Genomic DNA, 23,987 nt, shown 5'->3' on the forward strand with positions numbered 1-23,987 from the left:
TATATATATATGTAGATATGTAGATATGTAGATATATATATATGTATATATATACTCCGGACTCTGACATTGCTCGTCCTAATATTTATCTATTTCTTAATTCCATTATTTTAGATTTGTGTGTATTTTTGTGAATTGTTAGATATTACTGCACTGTTGGAGCTAGGAACACAAGCATTTCTCTACACCCGCAATAGCATCTTTTAAATATGTGTATGCGACAGATAAAATTTGATTTGCGCTTTAATCAAATAAAGAAAGTAAGGCTCCAATGACAGACAGAAAGTCCCCCACTGAACAGAGGGTTTGGGAGACCATACATCTCTACCGGATAAACCTACAGTATATATGCCAACAAGGGTGGAGAAACCATAGACCTACTGTTATCCTAATTAAGCAATAAGGCACAGGGGTGTGGTATATACCATGGCTGTCAGCCAATCAGCATTCAGGATCCGAACCACCCAGTGTATAATAATTTGCTTTGTGTTAACGAGTCCTCGCTCCTGGACCTGTATTATTATCATAGTCACAAAGTAGGAGTACTGATCTAGGATCAGATTTGACTAGATCAGATTTGACAACCTGATCCTAGATCAGCACTCTGAAGCTGTATTTCCTTTAAATGAAGATAGAAGACAGTTCAAATGATCCTATTTCATTATTTCAATAATCAATAAGGACTCCTGCTGCTCACAGATCAACAGACTGCACATCTTTTCTTTTCAAATATCGCATGGCACAGATTTTGGACCTGGTTCAAATTGTGGTCTAGTAGCCCGGCTGACCAGTGGCCAAAATCCATGTTATGTTTTTCTCGTACAGTTGTCAGTTAGAATACGCCTTTCTATCTTCTGACTGACACATTGGACACCTATGGGTTCTCCCTCTTGTGAATATTCTTCTTGGGTGATTTAAGGGAACTACTTTGATTGAAGCATTTGTCACAAACAGAAAGAACACTTAAATGGTTTCTTGGATTTCTCCCCTGTGTGAGTCATCATATGACATGACAGGTATCCACTCTGACTGAAGCGCTTGCTGAAAACATTACACTGATGTGATTTCTCCCCTGTGTGAGTCATCATATGACATGACAGGTATCCACTCTGACTGAAGCGCTTGCTGAAAACATTACACTGATGTGATTTCTCCCCTGTGTGAGTCATCATATGACATGACAGGTATCCACTCTGACTGAAGCGCTTGCTGAAAACATTACACTGATGTGATTTCTCCCCTGTGTGAGTCATCATATGACATGACGGGTATCCGTTCTGACTGAAGCGCTTGCTGAAAACATTACACTGATGTGATTTCTCCCCTGTGTGAGTCGCAATGTGTTCCGTCAGGACTCGCTTCCAAGTGAAGCTGTTTGCCACAAACAGTGCACAGATAAGTTTCTCTCCGGTGTGAATTCCAAGGTGGTCTTTGAGATAACTCAGTGATGTATAGCCTTTTCCACATACAGGATACTCTGTGTGAGTCTTCCACTCTCAGGAAAGTCATTGTTCGGAAGCTACAAAGTGAGGAGAGTTCCTTACTAAGACCTAGACAACCAGGTGAGGAGAGTTCCTTACTAAGACAACCATGTGAGGAGAGTTCCTTACTAAGACCTAGACGACCAGGTGAGGAGAGTTCCTTACTAAGACAACCATGTGAGGAGAGTTCCTTACTAAGACCTAGAGAACCAGGTGAGGAGAGTTCCTTACTAAGACCTAGAGAACCAGGTGAGGAGAGTTCCTTACTAAGACAACCAGGTGAGGAGAGTTCCTTACTAAGACCTAGACAACCAGGTGAGAGTTCCTTACTAAGACCTAGACAACCAGGTGAGAGTTCCTTACTAAGACCTAGACAACCAGGTGAGGAGAGTTCCTTACTAAGACCTAGACAACCAGGTGAGGAGAGTTCCTTACTAAGACAACCAGGTGAGGAGAGTTCCTTACTAAGACCTAGACAACCAGGTGAGGAGAGTTCCTTACTAAGACCTAGACAACCAGGTGAGAGTTCCTTACTAAGACCTAGACAACCAGGTGAGGAGAGTTCCTTACTAAGACCTAGACAACCAGGTGAGGAGAGTTCCTTACTAAGACAACCAGGTGAGGAGAGTTCCTTACTAAGACCTAGACAACCAGGTGAGGAGAGTTCCTTACTAAGACCTAGACAACCAGGTGAGGAGAGTTCCTTACTAATCAGTGACCTTAATTCATCAATCAAGTACAAGGGAGGAGTGAAAACCCACAGACACCCAGCCCTCTGTGGAATGAGTTTGACACGTGATGTAAACCCATCATTGTACACCACACACACACACACACATACATAAATAAACAAACAGACAACTGATTTGAATCAAAACAAATCATTTAATCAAACAACTCATGGAAAAGAATGAAAAAGCCTTGTGATGGGACAGTACATGCAGGCCTGGGGTCGGCTCCAGCATATAGACAGAACAGTGAGAGTAGGCGGAGGGAGCGTCCCGGGAATCTCTCCTTCCTCCTGAAGTGCGCACTCGATCACCAATCCCTCCCACAAAAAGGGAACAAGTGCACACTTTGGGAGAAAGGAGAGATCATTGGGACCCACTCAAAGATTCCTAAACAAGTGGGATCAACAAGTTAACTAGCTATGGTTTTGGCAAATACACAAAGGTAAAGATCAAATGATTGAGAGTATCAACTCATTTATACCAAATCTATCTATAGTTGTTCATAGACCTGAGCTTACAAGACTGATGTTTAATGCTTTGTGATAATAAACCAACTACCTCGTGCCGTCTGGAGGACAGATTAGAACTGGTAACACGTTTAACGTCAGCATGCATAGTAAACCATTATAGCATGCTGATCAAACATATTACGTCTGGTACGTCGTTCACTGATGTCATCTTTGTTTATATTGTGTGGGACATTTTATGGTTATGAAAAGACTCCCCCGTCTGTCTGACGCAGTGCAGAATAGTGTGTACTCTGACACGCACGTTTGTGGTAAACACACACGTATCATACCCGCTTGTTAACGTGTGCACACTGTGGTGCTACAAAAGCTAATTCCATTGTTAATTGTCTGATCAGTGTAGGGCACCCTGTTGGCACCCTGTTCCTTATAGGCTTAGTACACAACTTTTGACCAGGGCCCACAGGGTACCATTTTGGGACGCAGCCCGGGTCTTAGCCACTCATAAAGAAACAGATCAGCACAAAGTTCTGCACTTAGAATGAACATAGATATATAATTAATAGAAGCTGAACGAGTTACCCAGAGGTGGTGATAAAAACAAAGGAAAACAAAACACAAAATATACAATGACCTAAAACTAACGTTGAATCTTATTATAATATTTAAAGGATTAAAAACAACAAACTAAAAGGGTAGGTGAGTGAGAACGTCTGCTGACAGAAAAGCTCTTCTGTAGAGCATAAACATCACACACTCCCAATGGATACACCAACCAACTCAGAAACAACACACTCCCACACAATGCTAAAAAAGTATTTTTTCTTTGTCTTTTTGTCTTTAAAGCTGTTCCTTTACAGAAGCCTTGGGAAAGACTCTCAGCCTTGGGAAAGACTCTCAGCCTTGGGAAAGACTCTCAGCCTTGGGAAAGACTCTCAGCCTTGGGAAAGACTCACACAAGCTGCTGGGCAACTGGGATGAAAATCACTTCATGGTTTTACAGGAACTGAAACGGACCACTTCCGGGTCATCAGAGGCTGAGAATGTGGCTCTGGGTCACGGGGACCTGGAGGAGGGTGGGTAGATGAAGGTACCTGGCTAGTACCCTGATACTACAACCTGGCTGGTACCCCGATACTATAACCTGGCAGGTACCCTGATACTACAACCTGGCTGGTACCCTGATACTACAACCTGGCAGGTACCCTGATACTACAACCTGGCAGGTACCCCGATACTACAACCTGGCTGGTACCCTGATACTACAACCTGGCTCCCCTGCCACTCCCCCGAGTGGCGCAGCGGTCTATAGCACTGCATCTCAGTGCTAGAGGCTACACTACAGACCCTGGTTTGATTCCAGGCTGTATCACAACCGGCCCAGTGTCATCTGGGTTAGGGTTTGGCCCTCATTGTAAATAAGAATTTGTTCTTAACTGACTTGCCGAGTTAAATAAAGGTTCAATTAAAAAAATACAAAGCCTCTCTCTCTGTGCTGCTCTGGGGTTCCAGACAGCTGTCAGTCAAACAGACCCTCACACAAACACATACTATAACACTTCTCAGTCAGGTTTGGGCCTTCGTCCTCCAGCCCTAACCTCCCTGTCCCTCTCCATTCCATGTCTCTCTTCCTCTCTGTCGTTTCCACTGAGGTAAGTACCTGGCCTTGTGAACGCACTGCAGAAGTTACGCACGACGCATGGCTGGACCGAAGAAACCAGAAATGAACACAAATACCTCTCCTCCTTCTGTCTTCTACATCTCTTCATGGGCCAGCCTTCCTGCATCTCTTAAAACTCTCCCTGCTCCTCTCCTCCCTCCCGCTCCCTGAGCTCAGCGGCAAACACACACACCTCATCACAATGAGAGGGTAAAAAGATCTCAGCCTATTTCAACTCATTCCACACAACAACAAAAAAATGCTTTTTAGTTTCCATATTTCATTTTTCCACAAAAAAAGCTTTCTTCTCCTTCTCTCCATCAGTCTTCACTTCTGCATTAGCTTACAGGCTCCTCCTCCACTCCAATGGTATGGGAGGTGGCCAGCGGTTCTCAGCAGTTGATTGGTTGTTTGGGTGCTCTGGGCGTGGTCTAAGGTGTGACCCAGTTCAGCCCACTTTGGCCCAGGTGAGGAATGCGGGGATGTCTCTGACCGGCACATTCCTGGTCAGGGCTTTGACCCGCAGGTTACGGTCATCTGTCAGAAGAACCACCTCCCGACGCAACCGCACCGGACCGTCTGGGAGAGAGAGGTTGGGAGGGGGAGAGGAGCAGGGGATGGGGGGAGAGGAGCAGGGGGGGATGGGAGGGTTGGAGAGGGTTGGAGAGGGGGGGTGGGAGGGTTGGAGGGGGGGAGAGAGAGGAGCAGAGGATGGGAGAGGGGGAAGTGGAGCAGGGGGGGGGGAGCAGAGGATGGGAGAGGGAGGAGAGGAGCAGAGGATAGGAGGTTGGAGGGGAGGGGGGAGGTTGGGGGGGGTTGGAGGGGGAGCAGAGGATGGGAGGGGGGAGAGAGAGGTTGGAGGGCGGAAGAGGGCAAATAGGTAGGGGAGAGAGTGTGGAGGGGAGCAGAGGATGGGAGGGGGGAGAGGGGAGCAGAGGATGGGAGAGGGGACAGGGGAGCAGAGGATGGGAGGGGGGACAGGGGAGCAGAGGATGGGAGGGGGGAGAGGGGAGCAGAGGATGGGAGGGGGGACAGGGGAGCAGAGGATGGGAGGGGGGAGAGGGGAGCAGAGGATGGGAGAGGGGAGCAGAGGATGGGAGGGGGGGAGAGAGGGGAGCAGAGGATGGGAGGGGGGGAGAGAGGGGAGCAGAGGATGGGAGGGGGGGAGAGAGGGGAGCAGAGGATGGGAGGGGGGGAGAGAGGGGAGCAGAGGATGGGAGGGGGGGAGAGAGGGGAGCAGAGGATGGGAGGGGGGGAGAGGGGAGCAGAGGATGGGAGGGGGGGGAGAGGGGAGCAGAGGATGGGAGGGGAAGAAGTGGGGGGGTTGAGGAAGGAGAGGATAGAGGGAAAGAGGGGGGTTAATATAAAAGTATAGACAAATCAGGCATAATGTTTGTGTGGGTGGTGGTGTGTGTGTGTGTGGTTGTCTACCTCTCTTTGCAGGCATGAAGTCCTTAGCCTTGTCTTTGCAGTAGTGGAGACAGCAGGACAAGATGACATCATCATTGTTCCCCTGGAGAGAGAGAAAGGAAGGAGGTAGGGAGGGAGGAGAGACTGGTAAATCTAAAGTTGATTTTCAATGACAGCCCACAATTGGATGAAAATGCATTGATATGCAGTCAGACTACTCCAAACTAATTCACATACTACAGATGGTAAAACATCGCACTGTAAACAGAGGATCTGGGTGTTTACACACACACACGCACGCACACACACGCACCTGTTGTCCGGATGTGTCTTCACTGCGGAAGGCGATAGACTCCAGTTGACTTCCTCTGCTGGTCAGCGCTCTGAGACAGGGATCTCTGGCCTCGAACCCTCGCTCCAGAAACGCCACGGCAACCTTGGCCTTCTCCTGGACCGCCCGCGCATGAGTTGCGCCAGGGTTACCACGGGAACCACCGCCGCCATGACCACCGCCAGAGCCTCCGCAGCTCTCCTGACCCTTCGCCAGACCATCCAACTCTGTTATCACTGGAGAAGGGAGAGAGAGAGAGACAGTGGGGAGAGATTAAGGGGGAGAGAGACAGTGGGGAGAGATTAAGGGGGAGAGAGAGAGAGACGGTGAGGGAGTGAGAGACAGGGAGAGAGGGTGAGGGAGTGAGAGAGAGAGAGAGAGAGAGAGAGAGACAGGGAGAGAGAGAGAGAGAGACAGGGAGAGAGAGAGAGAGAGAGAGACAGGGAGAGAGAGAGGTGGATAGAAAAGGAGGGGGAGAGGTGTCTTGAAGCCAGTGAGGTGGTTGATGATGATGGTGATGATGATGAAGTCAGGCAGTCAGTCAGTCTGTGTGCTAGTTACCTATGAGGGGCACCACCAGTATGTAAGTCCCAGACTGCAGCAGCGTCTTGAGGCCAGTCAGGTGGTTGATGATGATGGTGATAATGATGAAGTCAGTCAGTCAGTCTGTGTGCTAGTTACCTATGAGGGGCACCACCAGTATGTAAGTCCCAGACTGCAGCAGCGTCTTGAGGCCAGTCAGGTGGTTTATGATGATGGTGATGATGATGAAGTCAGGCAGTCAGTCAGTCTGTGTGCTAGTTACCTATGAGGGGCACCACCAGTATGTAAGTCCCAGACTGCAGCAGCGTCTTGAGGCCAGTCAGGTGGTTGATGATGATGGTGATGATGATGAAGTCAGGCAGTCAGTCAGTCTGTGTGCTAGTTACCTATGAGGGGCACCACCAGTATGTAAGTCCCAGACTGCAGCAGCGTCTTGAGGCCGGTCAGGTGGTCGATGAAGCCATTGGTGTCTGGAACCAGGAAAAGAGGACGTACCTCTAACTCCAACTGACCACACGTCTGTAACACCGCCTGCACGGAGAGAGAGACACACCGCATGTTAACACACGTTACATGGTATAAACACATGTATACACACACGTTAACACACAGGTTAATACGCTCAAGAATTCAGGACATACAGTGGCGGACGAAATTATTGACACCCTAAAAAAAAGATGATCAATAATGACAGTAGAAAGTCAATGCGGAGCTATACAGAACCAGGTAAATGTTGACACAACTACTCACTCTTGGGCTTTTTATTTATTTATTTTTATACTATTTTCAACCTTGTCAAAATAAAATAAAGACAAAAACATTGAATGTGTAGATGTGCCCACACTTTGACTGGTACTGTATAGTACGCACAAAAAAAAGGGGAAATTATATTATACCAAAACAATTTGCTCAGAGAAAGAGATGTTGTTTGTAATATTTTTTTCCTCAAAAAAAGGTAAGGGGTCAAAATTGACACACCTAAACATTCTTGTAAATAAATGAGTCGAAAGTTTAGTATTTGGTCCCATATTCCGAGCGTGCAATGAGTATGTTTACATGCACAGGAATAAAGTCATATAAACAATTTACTCTATCTTAAATCGGGTCAGTTTTCAGCTGTGGTAATATAATTGCAAAAGGTTTTTTTGAATGATGAATTAGCCTTTTAAAATGATAAACTTGGATTAGCTAACACAACGTGCCATTGGAATACAGGAGTGATGGTTGCTGATAATGGGCCTCTGTACGCTTATGTAGATACTCCATTAAAAACCAGACGTTTTCAGCTACAATAGTCATTTACAACATTAACAATGTCGACACTGTATTTCTGATCAATTTGATGTTATTTTAATGGACAAAACATTTGCTTTTCTTTTAAAAACAAGGAAACTTCTAAGTGACCCCAAACCTTTGAACAGTCGTGTACAGTCGTGGCCAAAAGTTTTGAGAATGACACAAATATTTATTTTCACATAGTTTGCTGCTTCAGTGTCTTTAGATATTTTTGTCAGATGTTACTATGGATACTGAAGTATAATTACAAGCATTTCATAAGTGTCAAAGGCTTTTTTTGACAACTACATGAAGTTGATGCAAAGAGTCAATATTTGCAGTGTTGACCCTTCTTTTTCAAGACCTCTGCAATCTGCCCTGGCATGCTGTCTGTCAATTAACTTCTGGGCCACATCCTGACTGATGGCAGCCCATTCTTGCATAATCAATGCTTGGAGTTGTTCAGAATTTGTGGGTTTTTGTTTGTCCACCCACCTCTTGAGGATTGACCACAAGATCTCAATGGGATTAAGGTCTGGGGAGTTTCCTGGCCATGGACCCAAAATATTGATGTTTTGTTCCCCGAGTCACTTAGTTATTTATCACTTTTGCCTTATGGCAAGGTGCTCCATCATGCTGGAAAAGGCATTGTTCGCCACCAAACTGTTCCTGGATGGTTGGGAGAAGTTGCTCTCTGAGGATGTGTTGGTACCATTCTTTATTCATGGCTGTGTTTTTAGGCAAAATTATGGGTGAGCCCACTCTCTTGGCTGAGAAGCAACCCCACACATGAATGGTCTCAGGATGCTTTACTGTTGGCATGACACTGGACTGATGGTAGCGCTCACCTTGTCTTCTCCGGACAAGCTTTTTTCCGGATGCCCCAAACAATCGGAAAGGGGATTCATCAGAGAAAATGACTTTACCCCAGTCCTCAGCAGTCCAATCCCTGTACCTTTTGCAGAATATCAGTCTGTCCCTGATGTTTTTCCAGGAGAGAAGTGGCTTCTCTGCTGCCCTTCTTGATGATCCTATAAATGGTTGATTTAGGTGCAATCTTACTGGCAGAAATATCCTTGCCTGTGAAGCCCTTTTTGTGCAAAGCAATGATGACGGCACGTGTTTCCTTGCAGGTAATCATGGTTGACAGATGAAGAACAATGATTCCCAAGCACCACCCTCCTTTTGAAGGTTCCAGTCTGTTTTTCGAACTCAATCAGCATGACAGAGTGATCTCCAGCCATGTCCTCATCAACACTCACACCTGTGTTAACAAGATAATCACTGACATGATGTCAGCTAGTCCTTTTGTGGCAGGGCTGAAATGCAGTGGAAATGTTTTTGGGGGATTCAGTTCATTTGCATGGCAAAGAGGGACTTTGCAATTAATTGAAATTCATCTGATCACTCTTCATAACATTCTGGAGTATATGCAAATTGCCATCATACAAACTGAGGCAGCAGACTTTGTGAAAATTAATATTTGTGTCATTCTCAAAACTTTTGGCCATGACTGTACATAGTGTGAGGCTGTGTGAGTGTGTGTGTGTCTGTGTATATAGTGTGCGTGCGTGTCTGTATATAGTGTGTGTCTATGTGAGTGTGTATATAGTGTGTGTCTGTGTGAGTGTGTATATAGTGTGTGTGTGTCTGTGTGAGTGTGTATGTGTATGTATATAGTGTGTGTGTGTCTGTATATAGTGTGCGTGTCTGTGTGAGTGTGTATATAGTGTGTGTGTGTGTGACCTGTATCTTGTCCCTGCGTCGTTGCTGCTGAGCCAGTCTGTTAGTGAGGGCGCTGCGTCTGGCCCGGAGCTCTCTGATGTCATCTTCGCTGCCCCCGCCCTCATCCCCCTCGGAAACAGACGACTCCGCCTCCACGATGACGTCATCGCTCTAAGATACAGCACCACAGGAGAGAGGGGAACAGAGGGACATGTTAGCAGACAACACCTACACACCTGATTCAGCTACCCAAGGCATTCATGACAGTGACTAGTTGAGACAGGTGTCTAACTCAGTGCTAGACTTAAAACAAATAATCAACGATTGAGAGACAGAGAAACTTGGAGAAGAACCTGGAATATATTTGATAAGTAAGAGAGAGAAACAAAGAAACACCTCTCTCTCGGTCAGTGAGTCGTGTCGACTGTGGGCGTCGCCAGGGCTGCTGGGTTGGGGAGAGGTTGCCATGGAGACATACTTCCCTCCCTTGAAGGCCAGAAGAGGTTGTTCCTGTCCACACAGAGCCTCCAGGAAATACTTCAACACTGTTACCCTTTTACAGTCTGCTGCTATTGCCTAGAGAGAGAGAAAGGGAGAGAGTGAGGGGGGGAGAGAGAGACAGAAAGGGAAAGAGTGAGGGGGAGGGAGAGAGCGGGAGAGAGTGAGGGGGGAGAGAGAGATAGAAAGGGAGAGAGTGAGGGGGGGAGAGAGAGATAGAAAGGGAGAGAGTGAGGGGGGGAGAGAGAGATAGAAAGGGTGAGAGAGAGAGAGAGATAGAAAGGGTGAGAGAGAGAGAGAGAGAGAGATAGAAAGGGTGAGAGAGAGAGAGAGATAGAAAGGGTGAGAGAGAGAGAGAGAGATAGAAGGGAGAGAGAGAGAGAGAGAGAGAGAGAGAGAGAGAGAGAGAGAGAGAGAGAGAGAGAGAGAGAGAGAGAGAGAGAGAGAGAGAGAGAGAGAGAGAGAGAGAGAGAGAGAGAGAGAGAGAGAGAGAGAAAGGGAAAGAGTGAGGGGGGAGAGAGAGAGAGAGAGAGACAGAAAGTGAAAGAGTGAGGGAGAGAGAGAGAGAACATGTATGTAATGTATATATGGTGTATAAACTCACGGTATCCCTGGTGAGTTCTATGTAGCAGGGTTCCTGTGGGGCGGCGAGCAGTGGGACGAAGCCGGCCAGTAGCCTGTCTTCCTCCAATAGCAACAGGCGGAGCTCCTCATCCCCCTCGCCTCCGTCCCCGTCTGCCTTGTACAGCGGCGCCTCGCCGTGGTCGACACGAGCCAACGCATTACACAGGTCGGCCAAGCTACGCCACACACCAGAGCTACAACCACTGGCAGAGAGACGAGGGACAATCAGTGTGGTACAGTAACACCTCCCAACAGGAAGAGAGGAGACAGTAACACCTCCCCACAGGAAGAGAGAGGAGACAGTAACACATCCCCACAGGAAGAGAGAGGAGACAGTACCACCTCCCAACAGGAAGAGAGGAGACAGTAACACATCCCCACAGGAAGAGAGGAGACAGTAACACATCCCCACAGGAAGAGAGGAGACAGTAACACATCCCCACAGGAAGAGAGAGGAGACAGTAACACATCCCCACAGGAAGAGAGAGGAGACAGTGACACATCCCCACAGGAAGAGAGAGGAGACAGTAACAACTCCCCACAGGAAGAGAGAGAGGAGACAATAACACTTCCCCATAGGAAGAGAGAGGAGACAGTAACACTTCCCCACAGGAAGAGAGAGGAGACAGTAACACCTCCCCACAGGAAGAGAGAGGAGACAGTAACACCTCCCCACAGGAAGAGAGAGGAGACAGTAACACCTCCCCACAGGAAGAGAGGAGACAGTAACACCTCCCCACAGGAAGAGAGGAGACAGTAACACCTCCCCACAGGAAGATCGTCCTGTGTTTGGATTGTATACTCACTCTATACTACAAGGCGGAGGATTCCATTGGTCGGGGTGTCCAAGCATCCAATCAGACCAGACTTTAACGCTGGGCAGCAACTCCCTCAGGTCCAATGGGAAGGCAGAAACTCTCACCATCCCCTCCTCCCACTCATCCCCATCTTCTCTCTCCTCCTCGGGGATGGACTCTTGAGAGATGGAGTGAGGGAGAAAAGGATAGAGAGAGAGAGAAAGAGAATCATTGTCTACCTTCCTAGGGAGTAGAGTTCATAGGTCAGGCAAACCTCTCCATCAAGGTTACTACAAGCTGTGTGGGTGGAGTTGGATTTTTGGTAACATGATATCCTCACCGGTCCCACTCCCACTCACAATAGCAAAGTAAAAAACAAAAACATTTGTCATTACATTTTTTGAAAGCAAGGAACAGTCGCCTTCCCTTGCTAGTAGTAGCTAGCTACCAGCCTGGCTAGCTGGCTTTAGCCTGGCAAAAAAACATAGCAAGCTAGCTAGCCTTTTTAGCTTCTCACTTCTCCAATGCGACATTATCAGATTCATCATTGAAAAGAAATATGACCCCGGAAAATATTCTTCTACTTGTCAGTGTGACCTGTTTGGTTGTAATTATCAGAGTAAGAACTCAACTCTACGAAAGCTTAAACCAAGTGAATTCATCCCAGAGGGACGAACAGCTGAACCGACCAAGACATGGTTCCCCCAGTGGTGGCGTCTTTATTGCTAGGCAGGAAATAAACTGTTCCTTCTCTCTTATCGTGACCTGACCTCAACCCCCTTTCACCACTAATCCATGGCTCTCTCCCCTTATCAATGTGATCGATTCCCTACACTCAGTACATTCCAAGGTTCATTGCTCACACACCATATACCTTCCTCCTACAGATAACCATTCACTTCTGGTGTAGGCCCTCTAAACCACAGCACTCAATATTTCAATAGGATGCCTGATAATTAACCCTAAGTTTTAGGAGTCAGAACCAAGAATCCATCCAACCTAAAAACATGATCCCAGTTTGATATGCTGTTGTGTATTCATTCCCATAGCACCTAAATAAAACACCATGTTTTGGTCATGGAGGAAAAGCACATGGCTAGTTAGCTGGCTACTGCAGGGTCTACCATTTCACAATAGCCTGTTAGTGGGTTAGAGGGTTAGAGAGTTAGTGGGTTAAAGGGTTTAGAGGGTTAGAGTGTTAGTGGGTTAGAGGGTTAAAGGGTTAGAGGGTTTAGAGGGTTAGAGTGTTAGAGGGTTAAAGGGTTAGAGTGTTAGAGTGTTAGTGGGTTAGAGGGTTAAAGGGTTAGAGTGTTAGTGGGTTAGAGGGTTAAAGGGTTAGAGTGTTAAAGGGTTAGAGTGTTAGTGGGTTAGAGGGTTAAAGGTTTAGAGAGTTAGTGGGTTAGAGGGTTAAAGGGTTTAGAGGGTTAGAGTGTTAGAGGGTTAAAGGGTTAGAGTGTTAGTGGGTTATAGGGTTAAAGTGTTAATGGGTTAGAGGGTTAAAGGGTTAGAGTGTTAGTGGGTTAAAGGGTTAGAGTGTTAAAGGGTTAGAGTGTTAGTGGGTTAGAGGGTTAAAGGGTTAGAGAGTTAGTGGGTTAGAGGGTTAGAGGGTTAAAGGGTTTAGAGGGTTAGAGTGTTAGTGGGTTAGAGGGTTAAAGGGTTAGAGTGTTAGTGGGTTAGAGGGTTAAAGGGTTAGAGTGTTAGAGGGTTAAAGGGTTAGAGTGTTAGTGGGTTAAAGGGTTAGAGTGTTAGTGGGTTAAAGGGTTAAAGGGTTTAGAGGGTTAGCGTGTTAAAGGGTTAGAGTGTTAGAGGGTTAGAGTGTTAGTGGGTTAGAGGGTTAAAGGGTTAGAGTGTTAGTGGGTTAGAGGGTTAAAGGGTTAGAGTGTTAGTGGGTTAGAGGGTTAAAGGGTTAGAGAGTTAGTGGGTTAGAGGGTTAAAGGGTTTAGAGGGTTAGAGAGTTAGTGGGTTAGAGGGTATGGTGGGTTAGAGGGTTTAGTGGGTTAGAGGGTTAGAGGGTTTAGTGGGTTAGAGGGTTTAGTGGGTTAGAGTGTTAGTGGGTTAGAGTGTTAGAGGGTTAGAGTGTTAATGGGTTAGAGTGTTAATGGGTTAGAGTGTTAGAGGGTTAGAGTGTTGTGGGTTATAGGGTTAAAGTGTTGTGGGTTAGAGTGTTAGAGTGTTAATGGGTTAGAGTGTTGTGGGTTAGAGGGTTAGATGGTTAAAGGGCTTTAGAGGGTTAGTGAGTTAGAGGGTAGGTGGGTTAGAGGGTTAGAGTGCTCTTCCCTTATATGAACTGTGTCAGTCAGACAGTCATTTTACAACCATACAATATATACAAATATCCCATTTGTGAATGACATACCTGCAGGCGTGTCTCTCAGTAGTTCTGTGCAGCGCTGGACCAGCAGAGAGAACATGGCCAGACCCAGAGCTGTAGTCTGCTCCTGTAAAACAGACCTCACCTCACCATCTCCTCCTAAAGGAAGGGAGACGGAAAGGGGAGGGAGAGAGAGAGAGAGAGGGAGGGAGGGAGAAGGAGGAAGGGAGGGGGAAGGGGGAGAAGGAGAGAGAGAGAGAAAGGAGAGGGAGGGAGAGAGAAAGGAAGGAAGGGAAATGGAAGGGGGAGGGGAGGAGAGAGAGGAAGGGGGAGGGAGATGGGAAGGAGAGGGAGGGAGGGAGGGAGGGAGGGAGGGAGGGAGGGAGGGAGGGAGGGAGGGAGGGAGGGAGGGAGGGAGGGAGGGAGGGAGGGAGGGAGGTAGAAGGAGAGAGAGAGGGAGGGGAGAAGGAGAGAGGGGGGAAGGAGGTAGAGGGAGAGAGAAAGAGAAAGAGATCATAGGCTTCAGTGTTTTTGCACAATACTTTTGTACACGGTCGCTTTTCTCTGTGTGTGTGTGTGTGTGTGTGTGTGTGTGTGTGTGCGCGAGCGCATGTGTTACCTCTGCTCTGAGCGTTGTGAATAGTGAACATGTTGATGGTGATGATCTGTAACATGCGTGTGCTGCCCAGGGGGGAGGGGCTGTGTTGGATCAGCACTCTGAACTCCTGGAGAACACGACTGACCACCTCTGGGAACGACTCCATGCTGCCACACAGTGGACATGTTGGTCATTTAACACACTTACCCAGAGATACTAGGTAAGACAACCACATATCACAGTGATTGGAAGTAAAATCCTTCTTCAATAACAACAGCATAATCTGGTAAATATGTGTGTTAGAGCATACACATAACCACATGGGCTTAAAACAAAAAAAGAAGTCTACATATTTAATTCACGACCACACACACACACACACCAAAATAACTCACCCCACTTTAGTGAAGAGTTTTCCATGAGCGTGGAGGAAGCTGAGTATGAACCTCTTATTGAGCTGAAGACAGACAGGAACAATAGAGCACGGATGAGTCAGATAGTAGGTCTAGCATTGATTAGTCATGTCTGTCCTGTCGCCTTCTTTCATTGTTCTATGTTATTTAAGGTGAGGGGGACTGGTTATTACACTGGTTATAACAGCTAGGTGAAGGGGACTGGTTATTACACTTGTTATAACAGCTAGGTGAAGGGGACTGGTTATTACACTTGTTATAACAGCTAGGTGAAGGGGACTGGTTATTACACTGGTTATAACAGCTAGGTGAAGGGGACTGGTTATTACACTTGTTATAACAGCTAGGTGAAGGGGACTGGTTATAACACTAGTTATAACAGCTAGGTGAAGGGGACTAGTTATAACACTTGTTATAACAGCTAGGTGAAGGGGACTGGTTATAACACTGGTTATAACAGCTAAGTGAAGGGGACTGGTTATAATACTTGTTATAACAGCTAGGTGAAGGGGACTGGTTATAACACTAGTTATAACAGCTAGGTGAACGGGACTGGTTATAACACTAGTTATAACAGCTAGGTGAAGGGGACTGGTTATAACACTAGTTATAACAGCTAGGTGAACGGGACTGGTTATAACACTAGTTATAACAGCTAGGTGAACGGGACTGGTTATAACACTGGTTATAACAGCTAGGTGAACGGGACTGGTTATAACACTAGTTATAACAGCTAGGTAGGTGAAAGCGACTGAGCAGAAAGGTGGGCACCACCTGACTATAGGCCAACTTACATCAGAAAAACAACAAAGGTAATTGAAGAGATGAAAAGAAAAAGAGAGGAAGGTTAAACTATGGTAAACAGTCTTCCAGACACAAAGACAGACATTTCTCATTAACTACTGATATAGTCATGGGGAAGCCTGTTAACTAACAGGTTTGACACATGGATGTGTGTGTGTGTGTGTTTGTGTGTGTATGTGTGTTTGTAAAGGGCATTTTAAATGATTTCACTATTCAAATAATATATATATGTTGTTTTTTTTTACAGATATCCCGGATAGTCAAACTACATGTAAATTAAAAATAAAAAAATAAACATTTGGAACCGTGTTTCAACTTGGGAAATGGCTTGCTACACAGCCAGCGAAACATGGGAGAGAGGTGCTGCTCTGCTTGCAGCAGTGCGGGGGTCGATGTGTTTGAGACGGGAAGGAGAGAGAGTAGCCAATACAGACTTGTGCTAGTTAGACAAACTTGTAGATGCCAGGGTTTTTTCTAGACAAAAAAAGGGCTTAGGTGGTGTGGCAGGGGGCGTGGGAATGGCAACGGTCAGCCTGTCGGCACGGCTGAATTGTTAAGAATATTGTACAGACATCCGGGCCCGTATGATGCATTATGCATCATATGAAACATTTTGGGACTATATCAACAATGGACTAATGGACAAATTTGGATGGAGTTTTCCTTTAGGTTTACACAAAGCATTTTTCCACCCCGAAAATGTTGAAAAATAAAATAAAAAATACATATACTGTTTGGCTGCCCGCCCAAGGGTTTCTATGGCAGAAGAAACCCTGGATGCCATAAGTTATCTATCATCCCATCTTGTAGTGCCTGTCTTGACGGCCTCAAATCGATGTGAAGAAGCTAGCTGAGACAGCCAGCTATGTTAGTCAGCTAGCTAGCTACTAGGCTAATTGAGTCTATTTTGCTGTGCTTCCCATCCTTGTCTACAACAATTCCATTCAGATTAAACAGCCAACCCGATGGTCGCTCGTCTCAACCTACTCCTTCTCGTTTAGCTAACTTAATTCCGTAATTTTTATTCAATTTGGCAATGATTAGAGATCTCCCACATTGCTTTCTACACGTGTAGCCTCGGACTGTGGTGCCACTGATTGGCCAACAATTACAACAAACGCGTAGAACCTTTGTAAGACTAAATGCATTTTTATTGGGGGCACGTCTTAAAAACTACATTAAAATTTGTATTGTTTTATTGAATTAAGAATTTAAAATGTCATGGTATATCCGTGTGTAGCAATATCACAGATCATTTAGACAAAGCTATTTCATTGTTAAAATAGGGCGTTTCTTTATTTTTTCTTTTAAAAAAATGAATACTCTCGCAAGTATTCTAATACTAATGTACTTGAATATTCATATTATAATTCATATAATATTCATATAGTGCCCATCCCTAATGTATGTGTCTGTGTGTGGGTGTGTGTCGGCATCTGTGTGTTTCTGCCTTCATGTTTCTGCCTGCTTGTGTGTCTGATTTATTTTTATTTTTTTTGTGAATTGTACTCCTTTTTCTCCCCAATTTTCATGGTAAGTCCAATTGTTGTAGTAGCTACTATCTTGTCTCATCGCTACAACTGGGCTCGGGAGAGACGAAGGTTGAAAGTCATGCGTCCTCTGATACACAACCCAACCAAGCCGCACTGCTTCATAACACAGTGCGCATCCAACCCGGAAGCCAACCGTGGAGGAAGGAAACACCGTGCACAACCTTGGTTAGCGTGCACTGCGCCCGGCCCGCCACAGGAGTCGCTGGTGTGCAATGAGACAAGGACATCCCTACCGACCAATCCCTCCCTAACCCAGATGACGCTAGGCCAATTGTGTGTCGCCCCACGGACCTCCCGGTAGCGGCCGGTTACGACAGAGCCTGGGCGCGAACCCAGGGACTCTGATGGCACAGCTGGCGCTGCAGTACAGCGCCCTTAACCACTGCGCCACCCGGGAGGCCTTGTCTGAATATGTTTAACTAGAAGTCCCCACAAGAAAAGTAAACTAACAAAAACTGGGTTAGGGTTAGGTTTTTTGGTTAAGGTTAGTGTTAGGTTTAGGGAAAATTGTATTTTGAATGGGACTAAATTGTGTGTCGCCAACAAGGTTAGTTGTACAAGACTGTGTTTGTGAGTGGGTGTGTGTGTGTTTGTGTGTCTGCCTGCGTATGTGTGTGTGTGTGGATGTGTTTACGAGGGCGTATATCTCCATGGAGACGGCGAGAGCGCCGCGGCCCACGACGCACTCTGTCTGTCCACTACGGAGGGTGAGTCACAGAGCCACCACTTCCTGAGAGAGAAAACATCTCTAGTGTGTGTATATGTGTGTTTATGTCTGTCTGTGTGCGTGCGTGTGTGTCTGAGAGAGAGAATATGGGTGTGTCTCTCTGACTGTGCCCTGTGGACAAGGGAACCTGAGAACCAGAGGTATTTAACAGAGAGAGTGACAGAATATACAGTAGAGGTCGACCGATTATGATTTTTCAACGCCGATACCGATACAGATTATTGGAGGACCAAAAAAGCCGATACCGATTAATCGGCCGATTTTAATAAAAAAAAATGTTTTTGTAATAATGACAATTACAACAATACTGAATGAACACTTATTTTAACTTAATATAATACATCAATAAAATCAATGTTCATGTTTGGTTTAAATAATGCAAAAACAAAGTGTTGGAGAAGTAAAAGTGCAATATGTGCCATGTAAGAAAGTTCCTTGCTCAGAACATGAGAACATATGAAAGCTGGTGGTTCCTTTTAACATGAGTCTTCAATATTCCCAGGTAAGACGTTTTAGGTTGTAGTTATTATAGGACTATTTCCCTCTATACCATTTGTATTTCATTAACCTTTGACTATTGGATGTTCTTATAGACACTTTAGTATTGCCAGTGTAACAGTATAGCTTTTATCCCTCTCCTCGCTCCTCCCTGGGCTGGAACCAGGAACACAATGACAACAGCCACCCTCGAAGCAGCGTTACCCATGCAGAGCAAGGGGTACAACCACTCCAAGGCTCAGAGTGAGTGACGTTTGAAACGCTATTAGCGCGCGCTAACTAGCTAGCCATTTCACTTCGGTTACACCAGCCTCATCTCGGGAGTTGATAGGCTTGAAATCATAAACAGCGCAATGCTTGACGCACAACGAAGAGCTGCTGGCAAAACGCACGAAAGTGCTGTTTGAATGAATGTTTATGCGCCTGCTTCTGCCTACCACCACTCAGTCAGATACTTAGATACTTGTATGCTCGGTCAGATTATACGCAACGCAGGACACACTAGATAATATCTAGTAATATCATCAACCATGTGTAGTTAACTAGTGATTTTGATTGATTGATTGTTTATATAAGATAAGTTTAATGCTAGCTAGCAACTTACCTTGGCTTGTAACAGGCAGTCTCCTTGTGGAGTGCAACGAGAGAGAGGCAGGTCGGTATAGCGTTGGACTAGTTAACTGTAAGGTTGCAAGATTGGATCCCCCGAGCTGACGAGGTGAAAATCTGTCATTCTGCCCCTGAACGAGGCAGTTAACCCACTGTTCCTAGGCCGTCATTGAAATTAAGAATGTGTTCTTAACTGACGTTAAATAGTTAAATAAAGATTAAATAAAAGGTGTAAAAAAAGAAGAAGAATCGGCGCCCCAAAAAATACAGATTTCCGATTGTTATGAAAATTTGAAATCGGCCCGAATTAATCGCCCATTCCAATTAATCAGTCGACCTCTAATATACACCTGAGAACCAGAGGTATTTAACAGAGGGAGTGTATATACGGTGCATTCAGAAAGTATTCAGACCCCTTCCCTTTTTCCACATTTTGTTACATTACAGCCTTATTCTAAAATGGATAAAATTATTTTTCCCCCCTCATCAATCGACACACAGTAACCCATAATGACAAAGCAAAAACAGGTTTAAGATTTTTTTTTCCAATGAGAGGAAGAGGGGAATATGAGCCGGAAAGACAGAAAGAAAGACCGACACAGAGAGAGAGAGAGAGAGAGAGAGATGGATAATGGTGAATAGTTCCTGTTGAGTGTCTGGAAACAAGGTCATGTGTGCCTCCATTTCTGTGTGTGTCTCTGTTGCTGTGTGTGTCTCTGTGGCTGTGTGTGTGTGTGTGTGTGTATACTTCTTCTGGAGCATGAGTGAACATGTGCAGACCCACAGATGGACACAAAGAGACACAGAGGAGTATTAACAGCGTCCAATATAGAAGAACTGGAACAGAACCGGAAGAGAAGCAGACGAGAAGCCATAAAGAGTGGGTGTGCGTGGGTGCATACGTATATGTGTATTGTACTCACATCACTAGCGCTGAGGTTGCCGAGCTCTCCGTCCTGTTCAGAGTCTCTGCTGGACTCGCTGCCCCCGCGGTGCGATGAGAGAGCCCCTGCCTGGACGACAGGGCGAAGCCAGATCTCTACTCTGGCCCCCGGCTCCCCCCGTCCTCTTCCTGCACCCTGGACCCCCGGGCCCCTGGAACCCCCTTCCGACTCCTGCCTCCGCCCCATCTGGTCTGCCTGAATACACAAGCAGGGGACAGAACCAGGAGATGAAAGGCTTGGATGTGTTTGGTCTATGAATACATTAGCTGGTCTATGAAAGCAGTGTCGGTTGAGCTATAGGTGTATATGTGGCCAGTGTTTGTGTGTGTGTCTGACCTTGCGTTTGGCCTCTTCAAACAGACTCATGAGGCTCTCCTTGGCAGTGAGGATGGGATTGGAGGCCGCCAGGCTACGCATGTAATAATACACTGCATCCAACTTCCTCTTCTAGAGAGAGAGAGAGCGAGAGAGACAGAGATTTGATAAAATTTGATTTGATTTGATTTGAGAGAAAGAGAGAGACAGAGAGAGACAGAGAGAGAGAGAGAGATGCGAGTGATCTTTCTTGTGTCTGTCGGTTTTCTCTGTCAAAATATTACTAACTATATACATTATTCACCATTTTCATGGAAATTATTTTTGGGGGGGAGAAATCAGCAATACATACTTTACACAGCATTACATCAACACAACAGATATTTGTCTCGTCTCATCTTGTCCCCTACTGTAGAAAATAACACATCCTCTCACCGTGTAGACAGCCAGCAGGGCCAGCTGGTTGTAGGGTCGTCCGTTCTTAGGAGCAATCTGCTGGGCCTTCAAGTACCAACTAGACAGGAGGAGGAAGAGGAGGGAAGAGGAAGAAAGAAGACGGAGAAGGTAGAGAGAGAAGAGAAGATGACTTTACACAAAAAGAGAGACCACTCCTGTGTAGGGGTTGTAAAGCTGGCTTCGAGGCAAGCAACACTGAAGCATGCATGAGAGCACCAGCTGTTCCAGACAACTGTGTGATCACGCTCTCCGTAGCCGATGTGAGCAAGACCTTTAAACAGGTCAACATTCACAAGGCCGCGGGGCCAGATGGATTACCAGGGTGTGTACTCTGAGCATGCACGGACCAACTGGCAAGTATCTTCAATTACATTTTCAACCTCTCCCTGACTAAGTCTGTAATACCTACACGTTTCAAGCAGACCACTATAGTCACTGTGCTCAAGAAAGAGAAGGTAACCTGCCTAAATGACTACCGCCCTGTAGCACCCACGTCGGTATCCATTTGTTTATACCGCCCAACAGATCCACAGATGACGCAATCTCAATCCACACTGCCCTTTTCCACCTGGACAAAAGAAACACCTATGTGAGAATGATGTCCATTGACTTCAGCTCAGCGTTCAACACCATAGTGCCCACATAGCTAATCACGAAGCTAAGGACCCTGGGAGTAAACACCTCCCTCTGCAACTGGATCCTGGACTTCCTGATGGGCCGCCCCCAAGTGGTAAGGGTAGGCAACAACACTTCTGCCACACTGATCCTCAACACTGTGGTCCATCAAGGGTGCGTGTTTAGTCCCCTCCTGTACTCCTTGTTCACCCATGACTGCGTGGCCAAGAACGACTCAAACTCCATCATGAAGTTTGCTGACGATACAACAGTGGTAGGCCTGATCACTGACAACGATGAGACAGCCTATAGGGAGGAGGTCAGAGACCTGGCAGTGTGGTGGTAGGACAACAACCTCTCCCTCAATGTGAGCAAGACAAAGGAGTTGATCGTGGACTACAGGAAAAGGAGGACCGAGCACGCCCCCATTAACGTCGACGGGGCTGTAGTGGAGCAGGTTGAGAGTTTCAAGTTCCTTAGTGTCCACATCACCAACAAACTATCATGGTCCAAACACACCAAGACAGTCATGAAGAGGGCACGACAACACCTTTCCCCCTCAGGAGACTGGAAAGATCTGTCATGGCTCCCCAGATGTTAAAAAAGTTCTACAGCTGTACCATCGAGAGCATCCTCACTGCTTCCATCCCCGCTTGGTATGGCAACTGCTCGGCCTTCGACCGTAAGGCACTACAGAGGGTAGTGCGTACGGCCCAATACATCACTGGGGCCAAGCTTCCTGCCATCCAGGACCTATATACTAGGCGGTAACAGAGGAAGAGAAAATTGTCAATGACTCCAGTCACCCAGGTCATAGACTGTTCTCTCTGCTGCTGCACGGCAAGCGGTACCGGAGCACCAAGTCTCGGTCCAAAAGACAATGAATAAAACGGCCACCCGGACTATTTACATTGACCCCCCCACTGTTTATTATCTATGCATAATCACTTTAGCCATACCTAGATGTACAAATGACCTGGACTAACCTGTACCCCCACACATTGATTCGGTACCGGTACCCCCTGTATATAGCCTCATTATTGTTAAGTCATTTTGTGTAACTTTTTATTTTTTTACTTTAGTTTATTTAGTAAATATTTTCTTAACTATTTATTGAACTGCATTGTTGTTTAAGGGCTTGTAAGTAAGCATTTCACGGTTGTATTCGGCTCATGTTATTTGATAGCTACCGGTAATTTACTGAAGTTACTGGAATCCTGTAATTTTGGTAATTAACAGAAAATCTATGGCAATCTATTGCAACTTTGGTAATTTATACATTAATAACTGCATTTTTAAAAATTCATATATATAAAAAATACAAATAAAATATATATATATATATATCTGTGTCCATATTGTCCAACAGTTCTTAGTAGAGAGACCATATGCTCCAGGAGAAAATAGCCTAATGAATGAAAAAAGCATCTAATCAGCAATAGCATTATTTTCAATTACCTCTGCAACTTGTCCAATGATTGACTATTTTCACAACTGCCACCAGTTTAGCGGCAAAACATATTGACATAGTAAATGAAATATAGTGCAAAAAAATTTATAGGGGATATTTCATTTTTTAAATGTTTTTTTATTTCCCCTTTATTTAACCAGGTAGGCCAGTTGAGAACACCTTTATTTAACCAGGTAGGCCAGTTGAGAACACCTTTATTTAACCAGGTAGGCCAGTTGAGAACACCTTTATTTAACCAGGTAGGCTAGTTGAGAACACCTTTATTTAACCAGGTAGGCTAGTTGAGAACACCTTTATTTAACCAGGTAGGCTAGTTGAGAACACCTTTATTTAACCAGGTAGGCCAGTTGAGAACACCTTTATTTAACCAGGTAGGCCAGTTGAGAACACCTTTATTTAACCAGGTAGGCTAGTTGAGAACACCTTTATTTAACCAGGTAGGCTAGTTGAGAACACCTTTATTTAACCAGGTAGGCCAGTTGAGAACACCTTTATTTAACCAGGTAGGCCAGTTGAGAACACCTTTATTTAACCAGGTAGGCCAGTTGAGAACACCTTTATTTAACCAGGTAGGCCAGTTGAGAACACCTTTATTTAACCAGGTAGGCCAGTTGAGAACACCTTTATTTAACCAGGTAGGCCAGTTGAGAACACCTTTATTTAACCAGGTAGGCCAGTTGAGAACACCTTTATTTAACCAGGTAGGCCAGTTGAGAACACCTTTATTTAACCAGGTAGGCTGTGTGAGAACACCTTTATTTAACCAGGTAGGCTGTGTGAGAACACCTTTATTTAACCAGGTAGGCTAGTTGAGAACACCTTTATTTAACCAGGTAGGCCAGTTGAGAACACCTTTATTTAACCAGGTAGGCCAGTTGAGAACACCTTTATTTAACCAGGTAGGCTGTGTGAGAACACCTTTATTTAACCAGGTAGGCTGTGTGAGAACACCTTTATTTAACCAGGTAGGCTAGTTGAGAACACCTTTATTTAACCAGGTAGGCTAGTTGAGAACACCTTTATTTAACCAGGTAGGCCAGTTGAGAACACCTTTATTTAACCAGGTAGGCTGTGTGAGAACACCTTTATTTAACCAGGTAGGCTGTGTGAGAACACCTTTATTTAACCAGG

General features: G+C 45.6%; 1 protein-coding gene across 3 annotated transcripts in view; it reads right to left on the reverse strand.

The window, feature by feature from the left end:
• Positions 1 to 2,346: 2,346 nt before the first annotated feature.
• LOC109873915 (SMG6 nonsense mediated mRNA decay factor) overlaps positions 2,347 to 23,987 on the reverse strand; it is a 39,755-nt gene continuing 18,114 nt past the window's right edge. For 2 of the 3 annotated variants that reach the window (XM_031808826.1, XM_031808825.1), the window contains 14 exons: positions 20,750 to 20,828; positions 20,336 to 20,446; positions 19,979 to 20,194; positions 14,847 to 14,908; positions 14,473 to 14,618; positions 13,899 to 14,012; positions 11,552 to 11,720; positions 10,726 to 10,948; positions 10,020 to 10,199; positions 9,645 to 9,794; positions 7,010 to 7,154; positions 6,063 to 6,316; positions 5,771 to 5,852; positions 2,347 to 4,918 (listed from right to left, as the gene is read on the reverse strand). In XM_031808826.1, the coding sequence (XP_031664686.1) occupies positions 4,788 to 4,918; positions 5,771 to 5,852; positions 6,063 to 6,316; positions 7,010 to 7,154; positions 9,645 to 9,794; positions 10,020 to 10,199; positions 10,726 to 10,948; positions 11,552 to 11,720; positions 13,899 to 14,012; positions 14,473 to 14,618; positions 14,847 to 14,908; positions 19,979 to 20,194; positions 20,336 to 20,446; positions 20,750 to 20,828 (2,062 nt within the window). In that variant the 3' untranslated portion in view covers positions 2,347 to 4,787. Of the gene's footprint in view, positions 4,919 to 5,770; positions 5,853 to 6,062; positions 6,317 to 6,761; positions 7,155 to 9,644; positions 9,795 to 10,019; positions 10,200 to 10,725; positions 10,949 to 11,551; positions 11,721 to 13,898; positions 14,013 to 14,472; positions 14,619 to 14,846; positions 14,909 to 19,978; positions 20,195 to 20,335; positions 20,447 to 20,749; positions 20,829 to 23,987 lie in introns of those variants that run through there. The other variant, XR_004206108.1, reaches the window with a different exon arrangement.

Source organism: Oncorhynchus kisutch, linkage group LG29 (assembly GCF_002021735.2).
Source record: "Oncorhynchus kisutch isolate 150728-3 linkage group LG29, Okis_V2, whole genome shotgun sequence".
Taxonomy (NCBI): domain Eukaryota; kingdom Metazoa; phylum Chordata; class Actinopteri; order Salmoniformes; family Salmonidae; genus Oncorhynchus; species Oncorhynchus kisutch.